Raw genomic sequence first — 27,098 nt, 5'->3', positions numbered from 1 at the left:
ACCATAACCTTAGCTTCTTGCTTGAAGATTGGTAAGTTTATAGCTCCACCTGATATCAACAATTACGCAAAGTGTTTCAGAAAATAAACTGTTATTAAATGAAATAATATCAGTTCAAAAATGAAAAAAAAAATTATCAAACTATTTTTCATTTCGGATCGCCAAGAGAATCTTATTGGTGATTTAGATATGTTTACACGCCTATAGGAAATACCATTTAGGGTTTCTCAAAAATACTTTGATTGCTATCTCGATAACTATTTCTCCGAAAATATTAAGTCTAACCTAATCTAAAATGAGCCCAATTTTTTCCCAGCTCTTCACAAATGTACAGAACATCAGAATGCGACGGTGAGCGATTGAACGTATTCCCCTTTAGATCTGCTCTTGTACGCAACATACTTATAAGGTACATACATACATACATATTTTAGTTTGATACATATATGTAAATAATGCACAACCGTTCTGGCAACGTTACTTCAAATAAGCAAGTACTACCTCAAGTGGAAACCGCAAATAAAACCATTACCTACAAACGTACAAATTGTATATTGAAAGTGCTTATGTACGTATGTATGTACATTTCTATAAAAACCCTGCAGGGAAAACGACTAGTACTGAACTGGTACGCTTCAAGTATATTTAGAAACGTTTTTAGTCTGCGCTCTGTCTCTTTTCCGTATTTAAAAATGATGAATTTTAACATGCCGATGTCCTAGGAAGTAGCAATCTTACCTTACTACATCTTTGCTTCGGTAGCTTAAAAATGTTACTAAATTCAAAGGAAAAGATCTATAACGCTCGAACTTAAAAAAAAGTCCTTTTGTTTTTCGACTTGTCATAGTTGAATAAAATCTTCTTTGTAATTTTGCAGACGCTTATCTTATTCCATCTTGAATCGGACGTTTGTGTATATTGAATGTGTAGTTTGCTCCCAGTGTGCAGCTTTATTAAGAGAAGCTCCTACTCTAGCAAATTTTTCAGCCATCTCATTACGTGTATGTTTCTATGACTGGGAACTCATACGAGCTCCTATTGATTCGGCGGCTGTCGATTTCAACATTGGCTTGCGATACCCGAATATTCTAGAATTTGTCGTTGGTGATAAAGTAGTACAGTACTATCTCGATAATCCGGACACGCGGTAGTCCGGTCACATCTATAATCCGGACAACTGCATAATTCGGACAGTTTAACATTTTTTACTCTATAATCCGGACATTTTTCAAATTTGCTTCGCAATATGTACATACATGTATTTTAATTTTTAGTTTGCTTTGTGAGTTTTTCGTAAAATAGCAGTACTTTAACAACAATATATGTATACGAAATGCAACAGCATAAATCACGCGTTGTGTTTATTCTTTAGTGACAAACTGAATTGAGTGGACATTATTATTATGAGCAGTGGAAAATTTAATAAAGGGGCTCATAAAACCCTTACTCTTCAGAAAAAATGTGAAATTTTAGATCTCCTTGATAAAGGAAAATCATTAAGATGGTTTGAAACAGAATTTGGTGTCAACAAATCTACTGTTTTTGACATAAAAAAGAAACGTGATGCCATTAGAAAATTCGCGACTAAATGTGAAATGAAATAGTACATACTAAATAAAAAAATGTTTGATTATGTACAGATGTACATTTTATTATGTAAGTATGATTGTACTGTATTTAATAAAACTATTTATGTACATACATATATCTGAATTGCGTTATGTTCATTTCAAAAAAACAACGTTTAGTTGAAAAACAAAAATCATTTATAATCCGGGCACCCCCATAATCCGGACGACCCCTAAAATTAAGGGTGTCCGGATTATCGAGATAGTACTGTACTTGATTATTTGAAAAAAAAAACTTGCTTGCCAGTGCTTTACAGATTCTCCGAGTGTTTAGTTCCTAGTTATGATTGGATCACATATTAATATACTAAATCGTCTACTTTTTCAAGCTTAACTCCCAATACGTAATTAAAAAGCGAAGTTACCCATACACAATTTCTCTCCCAAAATCCGAGATCATAAAATGATATTATAAAATATACTTTTTGCTGTACAACCCTGTACAACAAATGCAACGAGAAACTAAAGTCTAAATAAAGTGGATGCCGTACAGAAAAGAAGGTTGTGGACATAATTCTAGTAGCATTTTTGTTAAAACTATTAATTATTATTCATTCATATTATAGAAAAAGGACGCTTTGGCCTGTTATTGCCTATTATAAAAGTAATATCGAATTTCTCAAGCGTATTGCTGCCATAATTTTTTGCAACCTCAGTAGACGTCGTTTACAGATTTCCTTCAACTGTCTATTACTAGTTAGCTGCAAATTGCGCAATCAAATTAAATAATGCTTCTATTTGCCTTTTCTTCACATCAATAATAATAACTAAACAAACCGAAAACAATAAAATATTCCACCAAAGCAATTTCTTTAAGAAAAATCTTTTAAAACAGTCTTGACAGCTGATTGCTATTTTTCCAGCTAATTCGCCATACGCGATCGGGCAGATTAATTTTTGTGGATTTATTGTTAATACCTGCATATGTAACATAGTTTCGCGGAACGAACGAGGAATGTTTAGTACTTTAGTACACGCATAGTTTATTTGTGTTGTATAATCAGCTGTGTCTGTTTATATTTTTTTTCATCCTTTACTCATATTTACAAACTTAATTATTTATATTGCAGATTAAGCAAAAGCGCACGCGTTAGGACCTAATAAAAATGTGTGAGACAAAAGAGGAAAAGGCAATCGTAACAAGGTATTCAAAACCATCGTATTTTCATGCAACTTTTATTAAAAAATTATAATTTCACAACACCTTGTGAATTGACCAAATGTCTCACTGTCAGTAGCAAGGAGACCAATATTTGTGAAATCGTACCAATTTGTTCGTTCACTAATATATGTATGTATGTATGTACATAGATTTTCTCTGCAGAGAATTTTCGTGGCAGTAATAATTATACTACTGAAGTAGGCACAGCGTGGGACCAATATCATACGAATACATACATATGTATGTATGTATGTGTATATGTAAATAAACGTAAGAGCAAATGTGTGAAGAAATGTAAAACAAACAGTTCCGGATGCGGACTACCCCAAAGGGTAGGTAGTTAAGGTGTAATATTGTTTTGTATCGAGAGAAAAAAATGTAATGGAAGCAAGGAAGAAAGACCTATGTATGAGTAAGAATGTTGGTGCTGTGTTGCAAGAAATGCAAAGGCAGTTCAAGTGTTTTCCTTTTTTGTTCATAAATTTTATGATAGCGTAAATTGCCACTAAAGTACGGAACTGACGAGTTAGAAAAACCAAACAGAGAAAAGGAACGTAACTTCAGTGAAATATATTGCGGATAAAAATAATTTTTTACAAGAAGTTTGAATTAAATGCAAGTTTGAAGCAATCGTGGAACGAGAATGCTTCCTTGAATGCATTTACCAATATACCATATATGTATGTACATACAGTTGCTCATAAAATAGAGTATACTCAGAAGCTAATGGGAAATACATAAATGTCAGCCTATGTATTGAATCGATATTATGTTTTTACTTTTATTTTTATTAACTTTTTCAGTTATCAGGCCTTAAAATAAATATAATGGAAATTAAATTTGATTTTTTGCAAACACAAGAAAGTTGTATGATATACATAAATACATATACGAGTATAATTGGCGCTTACACTTTTTTTGGGTACTTGGCCGAGATCCCCCTTCTATTTTTTATGTGCGTCGTGCTATTTTCCACAAATGCAGTTTTAAGCCGACTCCGAGCGGCAGAAGTACACTCGGAGGTTTGCCATACACTTGGAGGTTTTGCCTAGTAAGGCAAGGTTTGTAATTGCCTGACAAGGGGCGACCTCTGTTAAAAAACATTATTCAAACACGGAGATTAGAACGCGGGCATTTCCTAATGATTGTCACGCACCATTTCAATTGGCTAAAACGAAGTTGTATTAATAACTCAAAAACAAAAACGAAATTCGTTTTACTAAATTGAGTTAAAGTCCAGATAAATGTCATGGAAATTGTAAGTACGAAAAAATATAGAAAAAGTGGTAGTATGTAGGACCACAAATTATTTTTGTGTGTAAATAATTTTTGTGGGACGCATTTATTTTCGTTTTTGGTCCTCCTTATTGCCCGGGTGAACATTTTTAACTTGATTTCTGAAAAGAAATTTTAACTTGATTTTTGCCCACAGATTCTCTAATGAGTTCAAATCAGGTGACTGTGGTGGTGTTTTGAGTTGTTTAGGGGCTTTGTTCAGCAGCCATTCCCGACCTACGTATTTTGATAGAAGCTTTAATTTTGCGTCGCTACGATGTAAATTGCAGGTTCACATTTTTCCTCAATAAATATTTTGGATCCGGCTCCACTGGCTTTAATGGATGTTTTAAATATAACGCACCAACTGTATCATATGACTTTTAAAATATTTTTGTTTTGAAGCTGAGAATACTGCTTTGTTTTTAAGAACTTGCTTTCCATCTGATCTCCAAAAATTCATTTTTATTCTATACTTAAATTACACCCTCTACCAAAAGTTATTCAGATGAGCTCGAGCGAACTTCAAACACTTAGTTTGATTCATTGAATAAAGAAATGGTTTCTTTTTTGAGATTCAACCGTGCAAGTTATGTTTTCGGAGCACACAACTGACAGTTTCAGTAGACAGTGGTTACTTGGTGTTACTTGATGTCTTTGCAGCTAATTTAAGAATGCTTATAATAGGATTTATCCGTACTTTACGAACTATATTTCTTTATCATCCTCCGATTTGAGCTTTGGTCTCGAAAAATGACAAGACGATTGCTGACCACACAAATAGTTCGCGGACCACTTCTTTAGTCCCGGTGGAAGGGTCGACTGTTGAATATCATCTAGTAGTGTGAGATGACTGACTGTATCGAAAGCCTTTGGCAGGTCCAACGCTACTAGGCCAGTCCTTGCGCAGAGGCGGTTTTGGTTAAGCCCGCGCTTGATCTGAGTGTCTATGGCAGTGAGTGCTGTGGTGGTACTGTGCACTCTACGGAAGCCATGCTGATGTGTAGCTGTGGGAGTGCATTCCTATGGCATTTTCCTCGACTAAGGGCTGCCACCCAGTTTAGTGCGCTGAACCTCACCTTTTGTGTTTGATAGTTTTTATTGAGGAGGCGAAACCTCTTCCTATTCACAAACATGTAATTCCCCTTCGTTTTGCTTGTATTTCGCAATTTTGTTTGGAATTCTGAAAGTGAAATTTCTTGAGCAAAAAAAAAAAAAAACCAAGACCGATGTTATTTCTTCTTGCTTTGGGTCCACAAAATGCCAAAACCTTTAAACAAAGACTGATAATTAAGAGAACAAATAAATACAACAGAAAAAAATCCAAATTTCAACCCTTCTGGTAACTGCTACCTGTTTAATGAGTCTTCGTTTATAGTCGAAAAATCTTTAGTTACATTGGTAGCTTCATTGAAAATAAGGAGTATACTCAATTATGTGAACGACTGTATGTATGTATGTATGTAGATTACCATACGCACCTTACTTCATACACTGCATTGAAATTTATTTATGAATGAAAATTTTCACATTGAAATATGAGACTTTTCTAGTTTGTTCCAGCTGAATTCATATGTGCACATAGATACATACGTACATATGTACAAGCGTAGGTAATTCGAACAACGAGGGATATACAAGTCAGATACTAACTCACATCAGTAGCAATAAATATACAATATGTGTGCTCAAAAAACTTCCGTTACAGCGGAAGCATCTTATTTTACATTGTTGTACGCCTTTTCCCTCCCCTCCTATATATGTATGTATGCACATTTTAAAAAAACTTAACAGGCGAATGACTTCCGAGCACTTCTCAAGTACTCGTAAATAGCGCAAATTTAGAATACAAGAAAAGTGCAACTAAATCGAGTTCAGTCAGAAAGTGTGCAGAGGGGAAAAATCCTTTTCAATACTATTCTATACTTGAAATACTCGCAGTGTGGCAATGAACTTTTTAATCTATTTTAGAACTCTTTTATTGCATTCAGCGAAAGAGGAAGGAGATGCTAAGAGTACAATGTTAATACAAAACTGTTGCGGCTGTCATGTCGGCGTTGAAATGTTGGAAACATATGTTCACGCAGAATGCTGCTACAGAGTACATTTGTTTGAGTGGTTATGCATGAGTTGTACTTGAATATGTGAGAAGAGATTTGACTGAAGGAAAAATGAGGTTATCACTTGTGAGGCATTTGTTTATTATTTATTTCAGGCAGAGATCAAGGATCGCTACAGAAGCACTTAAATTAATTAGAGAAAAGAAAAATCAAGTTAGTCACATGAGAAATTATTTTCCCGATTATGTATGTATGTATGTACAGTAGGTTCTGTTTTTATGCGGCTTTTTTTATGCGGTTTTGAAATAGTGCGGTTTTTTTTAAATTAAAAAATGCATGTCGACCTATCGGGAATTGTACATATAAACAAGATTCTAAACCAGCTAAGCAAAAACTCATCACAGATTACATCAGAAATGCTAACCCTACAAGTATGGAACCGCCTGCATAACCATCTAGATCAGACGTGTACATTTCCTCAAGTGACGGAAGTGATTTTTCGCCAAATCCTAAACGAATGCGCAACATGTGGGTATTGTCTGATTCTATTTCTGACGTAAATGTATTTTTCGATTCTGACGTTTCTTAAATAAAGATATAATTTTAAAAAATATAATATTTTGTTTGTGTGATTTTATTTAATTATTTCAGATTCATGCGGTCTATGGAACGTATCTATAGTAATAATATAGGACTAGTGCCCTTTTTTATGCGATTTATTAGATTTATGCGGTTCTTAGCACTTTTGAAACGTATCTATGTATAGTTTTACTATAGAACTGGTAGCTTTTTTTATGCTGCTTCTTGCGGAACGTATCTACTGCATAAAACAGAATCTACTGTATATATCTCTTTGCATAATCTGCTAACGCATAAGTAATCGAAATCCATTAATATTTTATGGTAATGGTAATATAAGAGCTCTCTTATGAGGAGCTTTTTCATGGCAGAAATACACTCAGAGGTGTGCCATTGCCTGCCGAGGGGCGACCGCTATTAGAAAAATGTTTTTCTTAATTTTTTGTTTTTTTGGTGTTTCACCGAGATTCGAACATACGTTCTGTCTGTGAATTCCGAATGGTAGTCACGCACCAACCCATTCGGCTACGGCGGCCGCAGTCAATACCCAGATTAAAGCAGACCCCATTTGTTCTCATCTTATGTAAATATGTACAATCAAGACAACACATTTAACATATGTATGTATGCATATATCAATTCCCCAATTATTGGCACATATCACTTATGCAAGCAAATAATTGTAGTAACACTATTAATTCCTTTGACCCATAAATAACATAACAGGTTTGTGAGATTTAAATAAATAGAGCCAATGCGTTTGGGAGCGCAATACATGAATAAATAAATTGTTTGCGCATTACAGTTATGTGACATCGCTCACTTAACTTACTCATCTTGGCTGTCTTATAGCAACAGCAATGAGAGTAACAGCGCTAAGAAGCTATTGTTACAAATGGTGCTCATTCGAGTAATATGGAAGTTGATATGTACACACATATGCCTGTTAACTAATTTACAATAGCAATGACAATACATACATGAACACACATTTGGAAATAAAATAAGAAATTACCCCAGCAATCCACGTGTTATGTAGCTATTTGAAGCAACGAGTTGCCAAACGAGTACAACAATGCTACTCGTATAAGGGGCAGTGTATGTTATGTATTAATGCAAGAGATTGCCTCTGGTTGTATTATTATAGAGTTCATGCTTGTTGTTAAGCATATTATAATATGGGTGTACGATTATTGAAGTTATATGGATTTGGATTTGAATAGGCTGAGAGATCATGAGTGAAGATCCAAGCACTCACGAAATTATACCCATTACAGTAAAACCTCTCCTAACGGGTACCTCTATTAGATAGACATCTCAATTGGGCGGACATTTTTCCTATACTAAGTTTGAAGTAAACATTTTGGAATAAATTACTCTCTAAAGCGGACACTCTTTTGACCGGACGCGAACAGTTATTTTTTATAAAATTGACACAAAAACCTCTACTAAGCGCACGCGAACCTCTTATCAAGGAACATAAAGATTTCTTTTCATAACAAATAGTGTGATGTTTCTTTATGTCTTTTTCTTTAGTTTGTGCCGTGATTTTATTAAAGTTTACGAGGAAAACAATACGTCTGTTAGAGCATTGGCTAGTAGGCAAGTTTTACTAATTAAATCTTGCGAACAAAACTTTTTAAGATACAAATAAATAAATTCAGTACATTTGATATAATATCATCATAATTTCGTCAAAATCGTCAAAAATAAATAATCGGACAAACTCGGTCAAAATGGATGAGTGGGGTCCATGCCTTTACTGTTTTCGAATTGTTAAAAAAAAATTGAAGAAGCATATGCAAAATAGTTTCCTTTTGAAAAAAAAAAACCTTAAGTCAATCGACAATTTACAAGTTATTTATGTAATGAATAAGCATCTAGTTTTATGTAGTTTGTTGATTGCAATATTTATTTTTATTTTCGTTATTACTTTTTATTCATTTATGCACATAAATGGAATATGCACTGTGAAACAAAAATTAAAATGTTCGGAAATAACTAGCTTCTGCTTCTACTTCTAACTAGCAGACCCTTCTCCTAGATGGACAAAAGTTGATTGACGAAGTATGTCCGCCCAAGAGGGGCTTCACAGTACATATATACCAGGAGTTTCTGACGACTTGACGTTGACGTGACCAGATCAGAAATATATAGATTCTAAGATAACTTTCTCATTTATGCTAGATCAAGTGCCCTCTTGCTCTTTTTTTCATGTTACACATGCATACATACAAAATTCCCAATGGGACGTATATACATACATACATACCTATATACTGCCGACATGCAGGCAAGCATTTACATATGGACATACATACATTGATATGCAGTTATTACAAGCAAAACCCAAACTGATTCGCAAACCATTACATTATGAATTTCATAATTAAATGCCATTACGCTTGAATAATTTTCTTCATTTGCACACAAAAATGTGTGTGCTGCTTTTCTTTTAGTAAAATATTTTTACATAAATACGTCGCTTTTTAGTGTGGAATTTAGCTAATTAATTTTGCAGGAAAATAGTTGGCACAGCGAGTGTGGATAAATGCGCAGAAGTATCGTATAAAAAAACCAGACTTACCAAATTCGTTGAGTAATTGCTTTTCACATCATTAACCGTTGCTAATGTAGAGGGATTTGTGGCTCTGGGTGAACTGGAAATAGGAGGAAAATGGTTGAATTTAACAAAATGTATTAAAAGAAGAAAACTGGTTTTGAAAATGCACAGCAGAGGGAAGACAGAGCTTTTTCGAACTAACTACTCTGAGGAATAAAGTATATATGTACATACATATCTACATATTAAAGGGAGGCAGTTTGAAATTAATGATACAAAGTTTGAGTTCCTGAAAACTTTAAAGATAAGATTTTAAAAGCGGAAAGTAATGCATAAAGGATATGAAGAGCAATGTAAAAACAGAATTGTGGTTTTTAGGAAAATATGCGTGCACCTGTGTTCACAATAATAGCAAGTCGACTTAATGCAAAGATTTGACTATTTATTTATTTTTAATTTTATTTTAACATATAAACTATTTACATATTAACTAAAAAAGTATAAAATTTTGTACAAAATTTAAAAAAAAAAAACTAACAAATTTTCATAAAAATTTCAGACTTTTTGATTAGAATTTTTGAAGTGGCTCAAAAATTGAGCTGATTTTTAATAGTTTTTTTTTTGGTTTATACGGGATATTTTGTGCATTTTCTCCATATACCAAAAGGTTTGAGCATTCGTTATATGGAAGAAAATGCATAGCATCATGTAAAAAAATTATGAGATATCAGGGCGAATTTTGCCACAATATTTTATTAAAATTTAATGGGGAAAATTTAAACTGCATAGGTACTCAGAATTTTTCTATTCTGACTAAAGGTTTGAAATTTGGATTAAAGTCTGTAATTTTTTTTTAATTTTATGCAGTTTGAAACTTTGTGTTATAAGGAATATTTCACAATAAAGGAAAAAAAATAGTTAAAACTTTGAAATATCGCACTGCTATTTTTGTGAAATATATACATATGTATGTATGTGCATATGTAATAGAAAAGCGAATATTAACAATAATAATCCTGAAAAGTCAGGATTCATCGTCTTTTTTTATAAAAAATTAAAGCATTTAAACTTTCCATAAACAATGATTGACCTTTAAAATAGCTTATATTAATGTATGTATATTTAAAGCCTAGCCTAGATGAAAAAAAAAATTTAAAAAAAGTAACAAATTTCTTAAATTGTTGTTGTTGCTAAAACGACTAATGCTCGTACGAATCTAACAAATGGGAAATGGGAGCAATATGCGAAATAAACGAAAACACGAACTTGCAAGAAAGGTTGCATGTGTTCTGGAATATTACTAGGTTCCACTCATATATTGGTGTTTTTAATTTGCATTGATGTGAAACTTTGTTGCACTTAATTACGTAACGATGTCAATAAAGAACCGTTATTTACGTAGTTGCAAGATTTATTCAGATAAACTCTACGCATATGAAATCCCTGAACCCTTCATAGACATTTGGCATTGAAATTTTAAGAGTACCTACTGCCATTTTCAAGTTCACAGCTGTACGTACATATATTCCTACGTGGGCATTTCAACACAAAACCTTTTATTAAAAAAAATCCCATTAAAGCACTCCTCGCATATTTCGATCATAAAAAAGCGTTCGGCCTCATTTTTACAAGAATGATAGAAAGAAGATTGCGCCCATCAGAGAGTGCGTGACGTCACGTTTTTCCGAGTTGTGCAGTATTGCCAACCATTTGCTCTTCACAATAAATTTAGTGCTTTTTTATACCCAAAATGCGAAAATGTTGAAGTTTCGTGTTTGTTTCTTTTTGTTTTTAATTTAAAGCTACCGAAACTTAGAGTTAAAAAAAAAACTGCATTATTATACAAAAGAAGGTTAAAAAAGGCCACTCTGAGAAGATTTTAGTGCTAATGAAAATTTGTTGGTTCTTATAAAATTTGATATTTTGAAAGTGTGAATTTAATTTTTTGCTCCATTTAAGGTTATGTAAGATTATTAATTGTCCCTCTCTCATGTGTATTCATTTTAAAATAAGCCACAAAATACCAGAAAATACTAAAGAAACCATACTGACGTTTTTACAAAAAGAGTACCTTATCTACATAGTTACATAACCTCAAATATAGAAAATAAGTCGTTCCCTTAACAAAAGAGTTTCGCTTAACAAAAAAGAACTCATAAATTAAATTGTACATAAGCAAAACACATTTATTAAAAAAGCACGTTTTTAACACAATTTGTCACGCATACAAAGTTCTTTAAGTGATTCAATAAAAATTTGGTGTTTTATTTTCTTTAAATGGGCATTTTAGTGTTTTTTTATATCCAAAGCTAGGCAACACTGCAGTAGTGAGAGAGATTTGACTGCTAAATAACAAAAAAAAATGCTAAATCGAGTTACGAAAATGGTAATCTGGCCATACTGGTGCTAAAATCACGTAACTCGTTGTCAAATTCGCTGAGGACAAAGTAACGGGACCGCGATAGGCGCCATCTCATTATTCTTTCCATCATGCCATTTTTATATTTCTCTTTTGATTTATAGCGTTGCCACTACAAAGATTTCGTGTAAATGAAAATGTAGCTATCTAAGCAGCAAAGTGACAGTTTATTGCATACGATACATTTCATGCCATAAGCTTTGAGATTTATTGCATCGGTTTCCATTGACTGAGGTTTACTGAGCGGTCTCCATTTGCATTATATAGTATGAGATAATTTCTGCATGTCGAGATGGGGGCCGCGTACCACAAGTGGAACCAATGCAAATTTATTAAAAGAAATATCAGTAGACCAGTTGATTTGCTTTTTTTCTTTCGCTGTGTACATTCGGATGCTAACACAATATGAAATGACGGAAAGCCATTCCATTTGCACCATCGTCGTGTGTTTCTAGCTTTAACTGCATCTCGACTGTTCAACGCACCTCGTTCTTTTCTTTTCTTTGGCTTGAATATTGCAATAAATCGATTGTAGGGCCCTATGTGGCAAATTAGAACCAACATTATCGATGTTTATCAGACGCGCTGCCCATTCACCGTAACAGCAAGTCCTTCCTCATTTTTTAAGAAATAAGGTCCGATGATGCCGCCAGTGCTCTATGAACTTCGCGAACAGATTTATTGTTTTCGAAGCAAACTTCTACAATTTGGAAGCGTTTCTTTGACCTTAAACGATTCACGATGACTTGCCAAACTTTACTGAACCATAGTTATCGATACCGAATTGAATGGAATTGAAAAAGACACATTCAGAAAGAAACCTTGGCAACTCTCTCTGGTTTTTGATAGTTCATCATGCATTTACAATTGAAAATCCGTATCCTTCAGCCACTTTATCTTTGTATGAAGTTCTACTCCTATCGTTAAATCATGACATTCACGAATACGAATATTTAAGAGGGGGGAAAAAGTCTTGAAATATGAGCACGGTTCATAGAAATTGAGTTACCTAAAAAATTCCAAAGGCCCAGCTTAAGAGGTAAAAATAATATCGCTAAAATTAATATTATTCAACCAGCAAATCTTTAAATCCAAAAAGTATGTACTCCCACAAAAATGATATACAAGTAAATGGGGCTTAAAATTCGTTCAGTCCATGCGAAACAGATTAAGTAAATGAAGTATGAAATGCAACAGAGTATTCAATTTCACTGATTAAATTTTCGTACGTACTTATTTATGCGCGCCAATTATGCACAAAAAAAGAAGAAGAAATACAAAGTAATTTTGATGAAGAGTCTTAAAACAAAAAATAAATGTTTGGCATTTACCCGGAAACTCCCCTCTCCCCAATATAATAATAGACACAATACTGCTTGCGAAGATATTTTCGTTGTCGAGGAAAGGTCATAAAATTTATGAGCAGAAAATTGTGTAGTCAAATCATCAGAAAATTTTATTGCAAGGCTTTTAAGACTTTGACTTTGACTATTTTACCTATGTGTATTTTCGTGCAAATATTTATTTGCTCATGTACATAATCCTTTCGGGCTGTAATAATATCCAAAATTAAAATGGTGTGTAGGAAAAATATTAGCTAGATAACATCAGGTGTCTACCTATGTACCTCCTGACGTGGCCGGGAGGTGGCTCAAGTTTTAGCAAATGTCGGCATGGGTGATACGTTCACTAGGATCCTAGAAGAAACACCTTGCAGGCATTTTGTTGAGCTCCTTAATTGGATCATTGATGCCTCTTTGTGTTGGTATTGCAGGAGGGTATCAGAAGGCATCCTGCCTTCCCGCTCTTTTCTAAATATTTCAAAAATATTTACTGCTGTTTCTAATACTTTCATCGTAACGCTTAATGATAAATTATATTTCTATCGGGAGAGAAAACAAATACCGTAGATGGCTCACCGACTCTTGAGCACGTCACGTACAAGTCCTGCTCCTTTTCTGTATGATCAAGCCAAAAAACCACGACGTATTTTGAGTTTTCTGATTATATTTCGGGAACTTTTTGACCAAGGTGGTATATTTCGAATATGACTCAAATCGGATCACAAAAAATGTTTTAGTAGCAACTCGATCTTGGCGCCACTTAGCGGCTAAGTTTTCTCGCGTTAACAGTATATATTTCGAGTAAATGCGAAAAGGGCCCATAAATATGATTTACAATAATAGTTCGGCTCTGGCGCCTCTTGACGGATTTTTTTTCATACAAACCTTGTCCTTATAATCACAAATTCCGCAAAAAAAAGATCAATTTATTCCAAAGTTTAAATGTTGAATACATTCATGAATCAAGTCACTTTTATTTATAAGAACAAATTTTGCAAAAATGTTGGTTCGCGAAATATATTAATATATTTGGGATCGCTGATTAGGAATAGGATAGGATACGATTTTTGAAACTCAAAATAGCGGATCCAATATGGCGGAGGAATATTAAGTAATTCTTTTAGTTCTCTTGAAACTTGATACTCAGGGGATTTCGAAACCGTAGCGCAATTTTAAAAATTTGAAATTGCTCATCCAATACTAAAGAAGAGAGTTTAAAAAATCCATGGATTTACTTAAAAATATTACATAGGGGTCTTGAGACTACAGATACGAACCCGATTTTTCAAATTCAAAATGAAGACAGAGTTGGTTGGCGTGAAACGTCTATATGCAATTACACATGTATAAATTGCACAAAATATATGAATAGCTTCCTTTAACTCCTATTTGGAGCATGGGGCGCTTTTCCGTGCATAGCTGCTTGTCTCCTATCGCATCCCCTGGTGACGGATCGGGAAATGCTAGGCAGATATGCGGGGTAGGTGGGAAATAAAATACACCTCGCGCGCCAAAGAAGCTAAACTCCTGCTTAGAGGTACGGCTGGAATTCTATCACGAAGCTAGGGCAGGCCGGCTAGCAACCTACTTGATTGATATTTGACCCGCCAACGAACCGACATACCCTAATACAGGGGATAGTAATAGTTGTAAAATTCCAACATTCCTTACATTTTAATGCCGTGGCAGGACATGCTGCATTGTAAATATTAGTACAATGAGGAATTTCTACTGCTATGCAATTGCTGCGTTGAAAGCAAATTGCCGTATGGATATAATATATCCATACATACATACATATAAGTACATATGTATATATGCATATATAAGTACAGGAATGCATTGGGTCCGAATGGCGCAATCGACTGCCAGGTATGTAGATACGAAAACAAATTAGAAAATAATCTGGCAGCAGAAAAACGTGAAACTAGTGATGGTTGTATGCACATCCGTGCATATGCTTGTGTGTAATGGGTAATATATTCCTACGTGCAGGCGTGCAACATCAAAGGACATTTGTGAGAAAAACTACGTTTGCATTGACAAGTGAGGCGTTGCACAAAGAGCAAATAAAACCAGTAATTCATGGGAAGAAGGAGAAGGAGAAATCGAGAAGCAGGACAAGGAGTGCAAGCTGAGGTGGTTGTGGATCGGATATCCTTTGTTATTTTTATGATTTGCTTAATTTCCTAGAATTGGAAAATCCATTCCATCAAATCCCTGAAACATCTAAGCGACACGTATGTACATATATAAATGTGTATGTGTGCTCAAGTATGTATGAACACAGGTCCAAGGTGTGGCTGGTTAAATTAATATTTACTTAGAAAATACACCTTAGCTCTTTCGAGAATGGTGCAAGGAGCACAAATTCAACACTAAACACATGGCTGCATATTAATGCAAACACAAATTCATATATGTAACATACATATGTACATAAGCACATATATGCATACATATGAGTGTACAAATATTGTGGTGACGCTCATTAGAGTGACGAGATCTCGAGTTATAAGCAAACGGGTCGCAATATGTCTTTTTTTGTTGACTGAAAGGCGCCTATCTCTTTTTCGTAGAATTACATCACTGAGCTAAATGGAATGGTGCGAAAAGATCTAGGCTAAACCGACGTTAAAGTCTAGAAAGGAGTATCCACAGCTCATATTCTCAGCGGGTTAGGGAATTTGCCTACTGCAACGGATAGCTCTCGTAAAAGGCAACTGTCAGCTGTGAGCATAAATAAATGAATTAATGAAAGTGATGCACTCCGACCTCATAGTCTTCCACTCATCACAGTACTTCAGCCAAACTTTAATAATACAACCATTAAAATCTTAATAAGCTTAAGAAAGAGCTGGGCTGGGCTGATTGCATATGCCTTTCTTCGGGCTGAGATGCTTTAACCTTCTTCACACTATAGCGCCACATTCGAGAAGAAAGTCTCCGGGGACTGGTCGTGGAAACGACAGAAGTCAGTGGACCATATCGCAGTCCTGTGCAGATGACTGCGCATTCTGTAGTTACATATGAGAATGCCCGTGAGCGTTCTTAGTTTATCCTTAGGAAGGGTTGTGAGCCTTAACTTAACGCTATCAGGCACGGAAACGGCTTGTTGATGATGGGAATACTAAAATTTATTAAGTGAGTTTGGCTTAAAGAAATACACTAAGTCCATTGAGGGGGTTGAAATACAGTGATATTAATAATAATAATCCATAGCCCATACTGCTTGGATCTGTTTTCTTTTGTAGTTTGAACAATCTGATTTATTGGCTGGCTCTGAGACAGAAAATTTTCCATCAAAATTTTAAAAATACATACATGAATAACTGGCCGAGCTTACAGTGCAAGAATTTTCTTAGTTCTCATAAAAGCTTTTAGATCGAAAATAGTATAATACGAGTAAAAAATAAAATTTCTCTGTGAAAGATCGTGAATTTTTAATCTAAAATGAAAGAGCTGAAGTCAGGTTATTTTGTCATAGCCTCATTGCCGTAGCCGGTTGTTGTGGCCCCATTTTGGATGATTTGTTTTCTGGTAGAGACATGTGTAGGTGAGCAGTCTCATAGGAAGGACGAGTAGAAGATTTATTCAGGGAGTTTTCTTTAGTCATAAGTTATTTATCTTCCCCGCTACAAATCTCGACAAAAAGTCAGTGTATCATATCCCCGTTGAACGAAATGAATCGATTTACGCTTGAACAACATTGGGAAAGATTGAACAACAATTTTTCTCGACAAATTATTTTTTCCGCCGAAGCACTTTCATCTTGAGGGCTATTTAACAAGTAAAACTGCCGCATCTGGGGATAGGGAGATCTGCACGTGATTGTTGAAAAACCAATGCACCCGCAGACAGTGACAGCTTGGCGCCGATTTTGGAGCGGTTGCATTATTGGTTCATTTTTCTTTGCAAATGCTACTGATTTTTAGTGGTCGCAAATCGAAGGGATGGGCTTGCAAGATCTTTGGTCACATCAAATAGCTTCACGGCCCATTCCAAATTTGACCTCAATTGGCTACCGCGGGGCTGCTAGACGCGGCTAGCCTTTTTCTGTCGTGGGGCGTGAAAACCCGATGTTGAGCGAACAGTCTATTCTTGGTTAATCGGATACGCTACCTCAAACTAGTTGAGACAGCCACATAAATACGAGCTCATTTATATATAATGGAATATTCGAAAAATCTAATAATACAGATAAACAAAATGATTTTTGTTCATGTTTTTTAATTATTAAATAGAATTCATCCCCAACAAAATGAAATAAAAATAAAAAACAAAGGTTCCGACAAATAAAATTTTCACAAACTGCAATTTTGCCATACTTTGACCCACTTCCTTACTCTTACAGGAGCCATCCTCTTCCAAAGAAACTCTCAAAATTCCATTCAAAAGTATGTCTAGTTGCTATGCACTTCTTTGATGTAGTTTAAAAATAATAAACAAAATTTTCAGCTCAAAACAATGCCTCATCTCACCGACCCTTACTTTTATAGTCTTTTCTTTTCTCGAGAAAAATGTCACTTCACTTCACGCACACATTACCACAATGTTTTCATACGCTCTGAGAAAATGTTGCACACTTCGTTTGAGAAAAGAACAAAAAAACATGCAAACTTTTCACAAATTAAATACTGACTATAATAAAATTGAAGCTAAGTTTTCGCACAACTATTTCGACGAATTTGTGTACACAGAAAAATTAAAACCACCTGGCCAACGCTGACTCTCACTTTTTGTATGGAGTAGAAGGTGCCACAAATTTGACTGGTCCGAGTGCCAAAATGTGAGAAGAGAACACGCAACCCAATGAATATGGTGAATAAAGAACGGAAAAATTTAACAACAATGGCGCATAACAGACTAAATGCAACATTTTTACGAGAAAAGAAAACGTTATTAGGTAATAAAACCGAGTGGCCTGAATAAAAAACTCACCGCCTTCGCAAAGTGTGCACTCTATACAACCAACTCGTTGAGGCTCTCTTTGGCTTTGTTTCTTTTGCAATTTCCCGCGCTGTAAGCTGTAATTCTGCAACTGTAGTAGCAGTTGTAGTTGTTGACCTCTGACTGACCATGGCAGAGCAACAGCTGGCATAAGATTCGCGCAGCTGCATTTGACACTGACCACGTTTGGGGAAAGGAGTCTACTAGCAGCAGCGACTGTTTCAGTAAATTTTTAATAGCGCACTGACACTTTGAATGAGTGAGGTTAATTTTTTTTGGTTTTTATATTCTTTTAGTTTTTTATTATCATTCACAACGAACACCTTTACTTTGCTTTAGTATTCAAGCACTTACACCTTGACACTGAAAAACGTTGAGGCTATAGGAAATTAGAGCTAACGCAGAATGCATAGACTGAAGCCAGTTTAGATAATTTTCTCATAACTGCATAAGCAACAACTAATTAACAATTAACCCAGTAGGGAAAAGCGCGAAATAGGTGTTCTCACAAAACAAACAAAGGAGATCAAATATTTGTGTATGTGTATATGTTTGCAAGTTGCTCCAAGCTTTACCACAAATTTGATTGATTATTTTTATGTGTTTACTATTTTTTTTTTAATTTACCACACGCTTCATTGGTATGAATGAATTTAATGCACGTCGAATGCGTACACCCCGACCGGTGTTTAAAATGCAACTGACTCACTTGCAAGTCAGCCAAAGCCAAAGGCAGATTTCGATTTCTTTTTGAACTCGATTCGTTGAAGTCTATTGTTTTGAAAGGCACCAACGATGCCGCCAAGAGGCAGACAACAGACAATAACACCAGAAATGCAACAAAAATACAACCAAAGAACTTATTGTAGACATGCGGTCCATCCCTCTGTCACTGGTTGGTAGAATGCAACAACATCAGTAAGTAACAGCTGCAACGTTCGCTCGTCAGCGCATTAAATTTATTTTTGTAGTTGAGCGAGAATTTTCGGAACACATACATACATACAAGTATGTGCAGGGATATGAAAGTTCATTAGGGTGTCCCTATTTTATGACAACTTTTTTCAGTTAATTTTTTTTATTTTTTTTTAGTGACCCTGAAATATGTTCAATAATTTTATTAGTGGTACTCACGCGAATTTACTTACTTTGGCAGTTTGTTGTCGATGACATTTTTGAATTATTTCTGTCAGTTTGGTAATGCGCTTCCCCACCAGCAGATTTATAGCAATTTCATTATATACAAATACAATTTAAAAGAAAAACTAAAAATGCCGCAATATAATGAGAAAGCAAAATTATTAATCAGTTAATAAAAAAGGCCGCGACCTATACATTGTACTTCAGTTTCGACGTTCTCAGCCAAAAAATCTCAAATAAGAATCTGTTTCTCATTTATTGGGGGTTTTGGTGCTTGCGAATTGTTTCTTCTACAGGAAGAAGATATTTTTGAAATACCAAACTTGGTTGTATGAAATTAACGTGATTATTTGTTTCCTTGAGCGTTTTAATATCTTAAAGTTGAACTTTGCGCGTGACCATCAAATACCAATTGGCGAACGGCAGATTTTTATTTTGCCAACTACTGATGAAATTGCAAAAGTTGTCACCGCTGCACTACATTACTTGGGGCTTTCGTTGGATTTAATGGACTATGAATAAGTTCGTGCGGTTTTTTTTCGAAATTTGAAACTTTATTGACGTAAAATGGTTACAAATTTAATATTCAAAATATTGTCCATCGCTTACTACTACTTTTTCCCATCTTTCTGGCAATTCACGGATTCCCTTTGTGAAAAATTCGGTCGGTTTTGCCGCAATCCACGAATCGATCCATTTTTTGACTTCATCGTAATTACGGAAGTGCTGGTCAGCCAGGCCATGTTGCATCGATCGGAAGAGATAGTAATCGGATGGCGCAAGGTCTGGACTATACGGCGGGTGGGGTAGGACATCCCATTTGAGCGTTTCTAAGTATGTTTTGACCACTTGTGCAACATGTGGCCGAGCATTGTCATGTTGCAAAATAACTTTGTCGTGTCTATCGGCGTATTGCGGCCGTTTTTCTCGCAGTGCTCGGCTCAAACGCATCAATTGTCGTCGGTAGACATCCCCCGTAATCGTTTCATTCGGTTTCAGTAGCTCATAATACACAACACCCAGCTGGTCCCACCAGATACACAGCATAACCTTCAGGCCATGAATATTCTGCGCCGACGTCGATGTTGAAGCATGGCCAGGGTATCCATACGTTGCCCGACGTTTTGGATTGTCGTAATGGACCCACTTTTCATCGCCAGTCACAATTCGATGCAAAAAACCCTTTCTTTTGTGCCGTTGAAGCAGTTGTTCGCATGCCATAAAACGGCGTTCAACGTCTCTTGGCTTCAATTCATACGGCACCCAATGGCCTACCTTTCGGATCATTCCCATGGCTTTTAAACGTTTGGAAATGGTTGATTGATCAACTCCCAAAGTTTTTGCAACCTCTTCTTGCGTTTGAGCCGGATCTTGATCGAGCAATTCCTCCAATTCGGTATCCATGAACTTTGGCGGCGCACCCTCGCGTTCTTCGTCTTCCAAGCCAAAATCACCACTTTTAAAGCGTGCAAACCACTTCTGGCACGTTCGCTCAGATAGAGCATGCTCACCATAAACTTCCACCAAGATACGATGACTTTCGGCTGCTTTTTTCTTCATATTAAAATAATGAAGAAGAATTCCCCGCAAAAACACATTATTTGGCACGAAATTCGACATTTTCAAGTGAGGTAAAAATATTGTTGTTTACGCTTCAAATAAAAAACTTATACTGACGTTTGTGCCTTACGACAGTAGCTCTCCAATGAATGTTTGGAAATGTGGATCGATGGAATAATAATCAAGTTACGCCATCTGTTGTAAAACCGCACGAACTTATTCATAGTCCTAATACAAAAACAAAATACGCGTATGAAGCACCGAGCGCGGCGCAAATATCCCTATTTGATTTAAACTGATGATTGTAGCCTAAATTTGCATCAAGACTTTTTATATGAGGATGATCACCAATGTATTTTTGTGCGCTGCATACAATTCTCAGGTCCAGAAATGCCTGCCACATTCGGGTTATGAGAAAACCGGGAACAAAAATACCCATAAAACACGAAAAATCAAAGTTGTGGTAAAAGCGCGCTTTTATAGTTTTTTACACTCGATTTCGTTGGGTTAAATTGTTGATAATCGTTTAACAGGCCATACTGCATATTCTTTGCGTCGAAAGTATTGCAGATGCACTAGTACGACTAAGTAGACTCTTCCTGAGAAGAGTCATACATAACCATAATATAAACATATATTTTAGATACTTGAAACTTAACTTAACGAATGGGATCTCCTAATTGTCGCTGGACACACAAGCTCATTCCTAACCTTGCGCCATGGTTACGACAAAGACACGGAGAAGTGGACTACTCCCTCCCTCAGATGTTGAGCGGGCACGTCTGCTTCCAGTATTACCTGCATAGACCAAACCTCCGCTTCACCACAATGCCCAGAGAAGTTAGAAGATGCTCGACACGCGCTCTTCTACCGTCCAAGGCTCGCAAGATAACGTGAGGAGTTAGCTACGATTTTTGGAAAACAGCCAAGTGAGACAAATTTAACTAACAGTACGAGGTGTGTTCAAAAAATAAGATGAATTTTGATCAACTTATATTTTATCTCTTTCAAAGTAGTCCCGCTCAGATATAATATACTTGCACCAACGTTTTTTCCAATCCTCGAAGCAGGTCTGATATGCACTTTTTGGTATGACCTTGAGCTCTCTCACCGATTCGGTTTTTATCTCCTCAATCGGTCCAAAACCGTGACATTTGATCGAACTTGCCGTGTTGTTTTTGGTCTTGGCTCTCCTAGACTCTTCCTCACTTCATGACTCGTCACTAGTTATGACCCTTTTAAGCAAATCGAGATCTTCGTTGGCGTCGTTCAACAATTCCTAAACGATGCTCATGCAACGTTGCTTTTATTTCAAATTTAGCAATTTTGGACTGAACTTCGCTGCCACACGCTTCAAGCCCAAAACTTCGAAAAGATTGCATGGCATGAGCCAACCGAAGTGTCGATATGCCGACATCCTCAGCAACTTCTCTGATTGCGAATCGACATAACAATTTTTTTTACTTTCTCAACATATTCATCGGTTGTTGATAATTTTATTTTTTGAACACACCTTGTATGTGCAATTGCGCCTCCGCACCATCTGTCGAATATTCTTGCCGAACACCATCTGCAACGACGCGTTGTGGAGAGCAACGAATGGGCAGCGAATCCTATGGCAAAGCAAACGCAGAATATGGCGATGGATAGGTCACACGCTTGAAAAACCACTAGCACCACGAGAATGGCACTGGGCTGGAACTCGCAGAGTTCGCGGCCGACCAAATATCACTTGGCGAAGGTCGATGTTGCGCGAACTACCAGATACCGATATCACATGGGTCAGCGAAAAAGCAACAGTCCAGAACCGTGTACGATGGAAGAATCTTGTCGAGGCCCTATTCTCCCGAGAGGGGTGAACAATGATATCAAAAATGTGGAACTCAAAAAATTGCTATGATGCTACATGCAAGTTTGCCACGCAAGCAGGACGAAGAAAGGCGAACAACAGAGCTGTTTCAGCAGCGGTAGCTAGAGCTAAAAAAATATCAACGCCTAGTGCCGCGTCTTATCACACCGAACTTGCTGAGCAGAATAGGTCAACTCTGACGCACCGACGACAATTACAGACGCTTGAGTGAACGACTCACGACCATATCATACGCAGACAAGACGGTAATGTAAATGACATTATCGCATCCTTCCGAAGTGTCATCTGCTTCATGACTGAAGTAATGGAGACTATTAGTGACGCATAACCTCCATACGGTTTGTGGTTGATAGACACAATTACGGCTCTACCCTCGATGTAGTGTAAAAGCGGTTCCGGGGTGAAAGTGAACCGAAGAGGAGAGGCTTGTTTTAGTGGGACCATGCCTTACATATCATTGGTGCGACGGCATCAATCAAAATGTTTCTGACATTTGAAACAACTAATCTCTGAACAAAAAAACAAAAAAAAACTAACCTGACAAAATAATTAGAGAGGATATAACAACTGTCGACGGACCTCTGTGTGTATATTGCTTGCTAGCCCAAGATTCATTAAAACTGTACATTGATTTTACTAAAATGCGTAAGAGCTGTGAGGCCTACGAGAAAGAAATAATTATTTTTAAAATTCTTGAAGGACTGAAATACTCTCTTTTGGGATAGTTCCGTATAGAAAGATGTAATTTAAAGGCGACTGACAAGGAAACCATTGTTTGAAATGGGAATTTCTATTTGACCTAAGTATGTTTTGTTAAATATATTTTAAAAATCCATGGGCATTAAAGAAAGGCTTTGGAAGTTTTCTTTATAAAAAAACTTTATTTAGAAAGTATGACATTCTTCACGTTACTCTTCAGATATCACCGAAATCATACTTATCAATGCTTTCTAAGCTAAGCATATGGTTTCCAAGTATACACTATTTTAACTCAACCTCCAAACCGTATTGCTCAACAAAATTCGCTGAAATTGTAAATATTCATTGCAAACTAACTTTTCTAACTTTCTTATGAACCAAAAGCGAAGGCGCACCCTAATTTACAAAGGTCATTGTTTAAAATGTACTCGTGCGTGCTATCCTGCCGCAACTAAGAAGACACCCTAAATGTGCTGCCGAGCTGAGCGAGACCAGTGAAGAATAAGAAGAGAACATAAAAGTAATTAAAGAATAAACAAGTAAGAAATGCTAAATTCGGTTCGGGCCGATTTTTATATACTAGCGTACATTTTAGTAAAATTTAATTTGGGCTGGTTGTTAATTTTTGGAATGAAACAAACTCTTGGGCAATGAGAGTTATAGACGGACGGACGGAAATTTAGTCTTAACATTTAGTCTGGAAATATGGCATCGAACTATAGGGAACAGCAAGCAAATCAAACCTTAAAATAATGCAACGACTACAATCAAAAATTCTAAGGACTATCACAAGCGCAAGCTGGTACATAACCAATGACAAATTCCACATTCAGAACTGCAAAAATGCAGACTAGAACGAATAACTCCGACAGCCCTAGCAGATACTTCATCACTAAAATAAATATCAACCAGTTCTACGTTTTATGCCATATAATTCTTATTTGCATTATCCCTCTTATGTTGTAAAAAGAAATGTACTTTAAATAATGATTTAATGTTACGTTTATATTTCTATAATTGTTATAAAAATTACTAAGTGTCGAAAGTTGACAGATGTAATAAATTGGAAAAAAGGAAACAAATACATTAAATTTTCACTACTGGGGTTCTCTTACAAGGCTATCGATTAAATTAGATAATGCAAAAAAAAGAAAATAAAAAAAGTCTTCTATCCTGGGGTCTTAATAGTACCTTTCTGATATCTTTCTTTCTATAAGTATTTTTTTAATGTTATGCCGTCTCAAAGTTTGCAGTACTCAATTTATACAGGGCCCGCCATCTATCGTTACGGATTTGAACTAGGTATTATTTGAAGAATGGTAGCACTTAGCTCTCATCGGATTTGACAAAAAATTAGTTTTATTCTTCCGCTGAACGAAAATGGTTGTGTATACGCTCAAAGAACGCTGGGAAATATTGCGACATTACTTTGAAAATCATGGTAATGTTGCAGAATGCGTACGAAAATTACGTACGGCAATGGGAAGAAGAAAAGCACCGAATGAAGCGATTTGATGATTTGAGATGATTTGACGCCGTTGGATTATTACCTTTGGGGTGCCGTCAAAGACCAGTGTTATGCCAACGAACCAGCAACAATTGATGCACTGAAGACCAACATACGCGATCACATAGCTGAAATACAGCCGCATACAATCGAAAATGTGTTGAAAAATTGGACCGATCGTATGGGATGGTGCTTGGCTAGCCGAGGCAGCCATAAGAATGAAGTTGTATTCCATCATTAACCGGAAGGATTGTACTTCAAAATACAAAAAACAGTTTGGAAAAATATTGAGTAGTTCCTTTTTTATAGCATTTTTAATTCCGTAAAGTTATATGAAATTTTGACATATTTTGGCAAAAATCGTATCTGAAGGAACACAAATATGCTTTAAATATTTATAAATGTCTTTGAGCCGTAGAACTAGTAAATACGCTTACGTTTTTATTTTACAAGCAAAACTGTAAAAATGTAAAATGTTGCTATTTCTATTTCTATTATTTTAATTCTACAATAAATAGTATTCTCTGCTTCGTACTCACAAAATTTTAAAAGCATTTTTTTTTTATTTTATTTAATCAATTTTAAAAATCAAAATAAAAAAATTAAGAAAAATAAATTTAAAAGTATGAAGTACACAATTGTTGCCTAGACAGTTGCCAATAATTCAAGATTGTTTTATTTTATTATATTTTAATTTAATCTAATTAATTTTATATTATTATTATTTTATTTTACCGCGAGCATTCGGGATTTTGTTAGGTTTTCCTTTATTAAATCCGCACTCCAAATGCAAGTTTACATACAACTTTACGTATTGGCGTCCTACTCAATACATTGATAACAGCTGCTACTGAGCAATACACATTCTCAGTGGTAATCTGTTGCTTTCTTAGCTGAAATAATCAGTTTTCTCATTTCTTTCGTTTAAAGTTGCAGCTGACTCCAGCTGTGCTTACAAAACCGGACAAAAGTAAACGCTTTCTTTATTACTGTAAGGGTACAAATATCTTTCTCCCCAAAGATAGTGCAGAGAGAGGATGCAATTTTTCTAATATATATGCAGTTGTTGTTGTTGTAGCAGCATAAACATTCCCCATACATGTACGAGGAATGTTGCTGGAGTGACAGTCCTTGGCTGGATACAAGGATCATAGATTCAAAGGTTGCTTGATAGGTATTGTGAAAAAAAAATTTTTTTTTGAGGGGAACTTTGGATTCCACGTCAGGGGTACGTTCTATATGCAGTGGAATCTCAATAAAAATCGTAAAATCTGTTAATTCGCAAAATTTCGATATACGTGCTTTAGTCCCCATGTTAATTCGTATTTGTTTTTATTTTTTTATTTTATTGAAACATTAAAATAATAAAAACACTTCATATTATTGCACTTACAGTGGCTCAATAAAGAACAATTAAATATTTTTATTTTTAGCAAAAATTTATTTATTTAGTAAAATAATTTACAAATCCATTACCTCCTTGCTATAAAAAATGTATCATGGAGCATTCGCAAAATCGGTGTCAAAAAAGAAGTCGGACATCGGTCAATTATTTGGCACTTTAAAATGAGGAATCCCACAATTAATTTGCTCTCGGTGGAACAGTGCAAATAATGAATCAAACGTAATAAGTTAAAAGAAAAATTCAGTCGTGTTTTGGGTAGACAGCGTGGACAAAGCTCAATTGAAATCAGAAATTTAATTATTAGTTATCAGGAAAGGTGTAAAGCCATTCGGAAAATCACAGAAATAGTGAATAGACCCTGTTTGACTGATAAATCGTTTCAAAGAAGCAAAATTCGTGAAAAATAAGAATAATACGGGACGATCAAACTGTTTTCGGATGCAAAAGAACGGTGGATAGGACCGCAGACAATACTTATGTTATGAAAGAAAATTTGGACCAATGTGCTGAAAAATTGGGAGTTAAGGACAATTTTCAGTACTATAAAGACGGCTGGGGATTTAAACGAGGGTTGCTAGTTATTTTTTGCGATATACAAGTAATTGAACGCATTGATGACGACTTGAACTAATTTTCGAAGCACTTTTTCCACTTCGATTGAGGTAATTTCGAAACAAGTAAATTGAACGCATTAACGACTTATTCGGGCGTCGAAAACTATTTTTGATCTGCAAAAGTAATGCTCATAAATTCATTAGGCGATAATTTTATTCGCTGTGCTTCAAACTAGAACAATTTTTGTCGTGCCTGGCTCGTCTCCAAAAACCCATTCAGCCGACTGCTGTTTAGTTTCGCATAGGCTCATGATTTGTTGCCAGTTACGATCTTTTAGAAGAATTTCGATAAACAGGTTAATAATTTTGTTTAACATATCTTTG

General features: G+C 35.6%; 1 protein-coding gene across 3 annotated transcripts in view; it reads right to left on the bottom strand.

The window, feature by feature from the left end:
• LOC128859758 (uncharacterized) overlaps positions 1 to 27,098 on the bottom strand; it is a 114,471-nt gene that overhangs the window by 27,589 nt on the left and 59,784 nt on the right. For 2 of the 3 annotated variants that reach the window (XM_054096816.1, XM_054096817.1), the window contains exon 2: positions 9,292 to 9,364. In XM_054096816.1, the coding sequence (XP_053952791.1) occupies positions 9,292 to 9,364 (73 nt within the window). Of the gene's footprint in view, positions 1 to 9,291; positions 9,365 to 17,970; positions 18,673 to 27,098 lie in introns of those variants that run through there. The other variant, XM_054096815.1, reaches the window with a different exon arrangement.

Source organism: Anastrepha ludens, chromosome 4 (assembly GCF_028408465.1).
Source record: "Anastrepha ludens isolate Willacy chromosome 4, idAnaLude1.1, whole genome shotgun sequence".
Classification (NCBI taxonomy): domain Eukaryota; kingdom Metazoa; phylum Arthropoda; class Insecta; order Diptera; family Tephritidae; genus Anastrepha; species Anastrepha ludens.
Note: the sequence above shows the minus strand (reverse complement) of the source record. Positions and strands in the feature narration are given on the sequence as shown.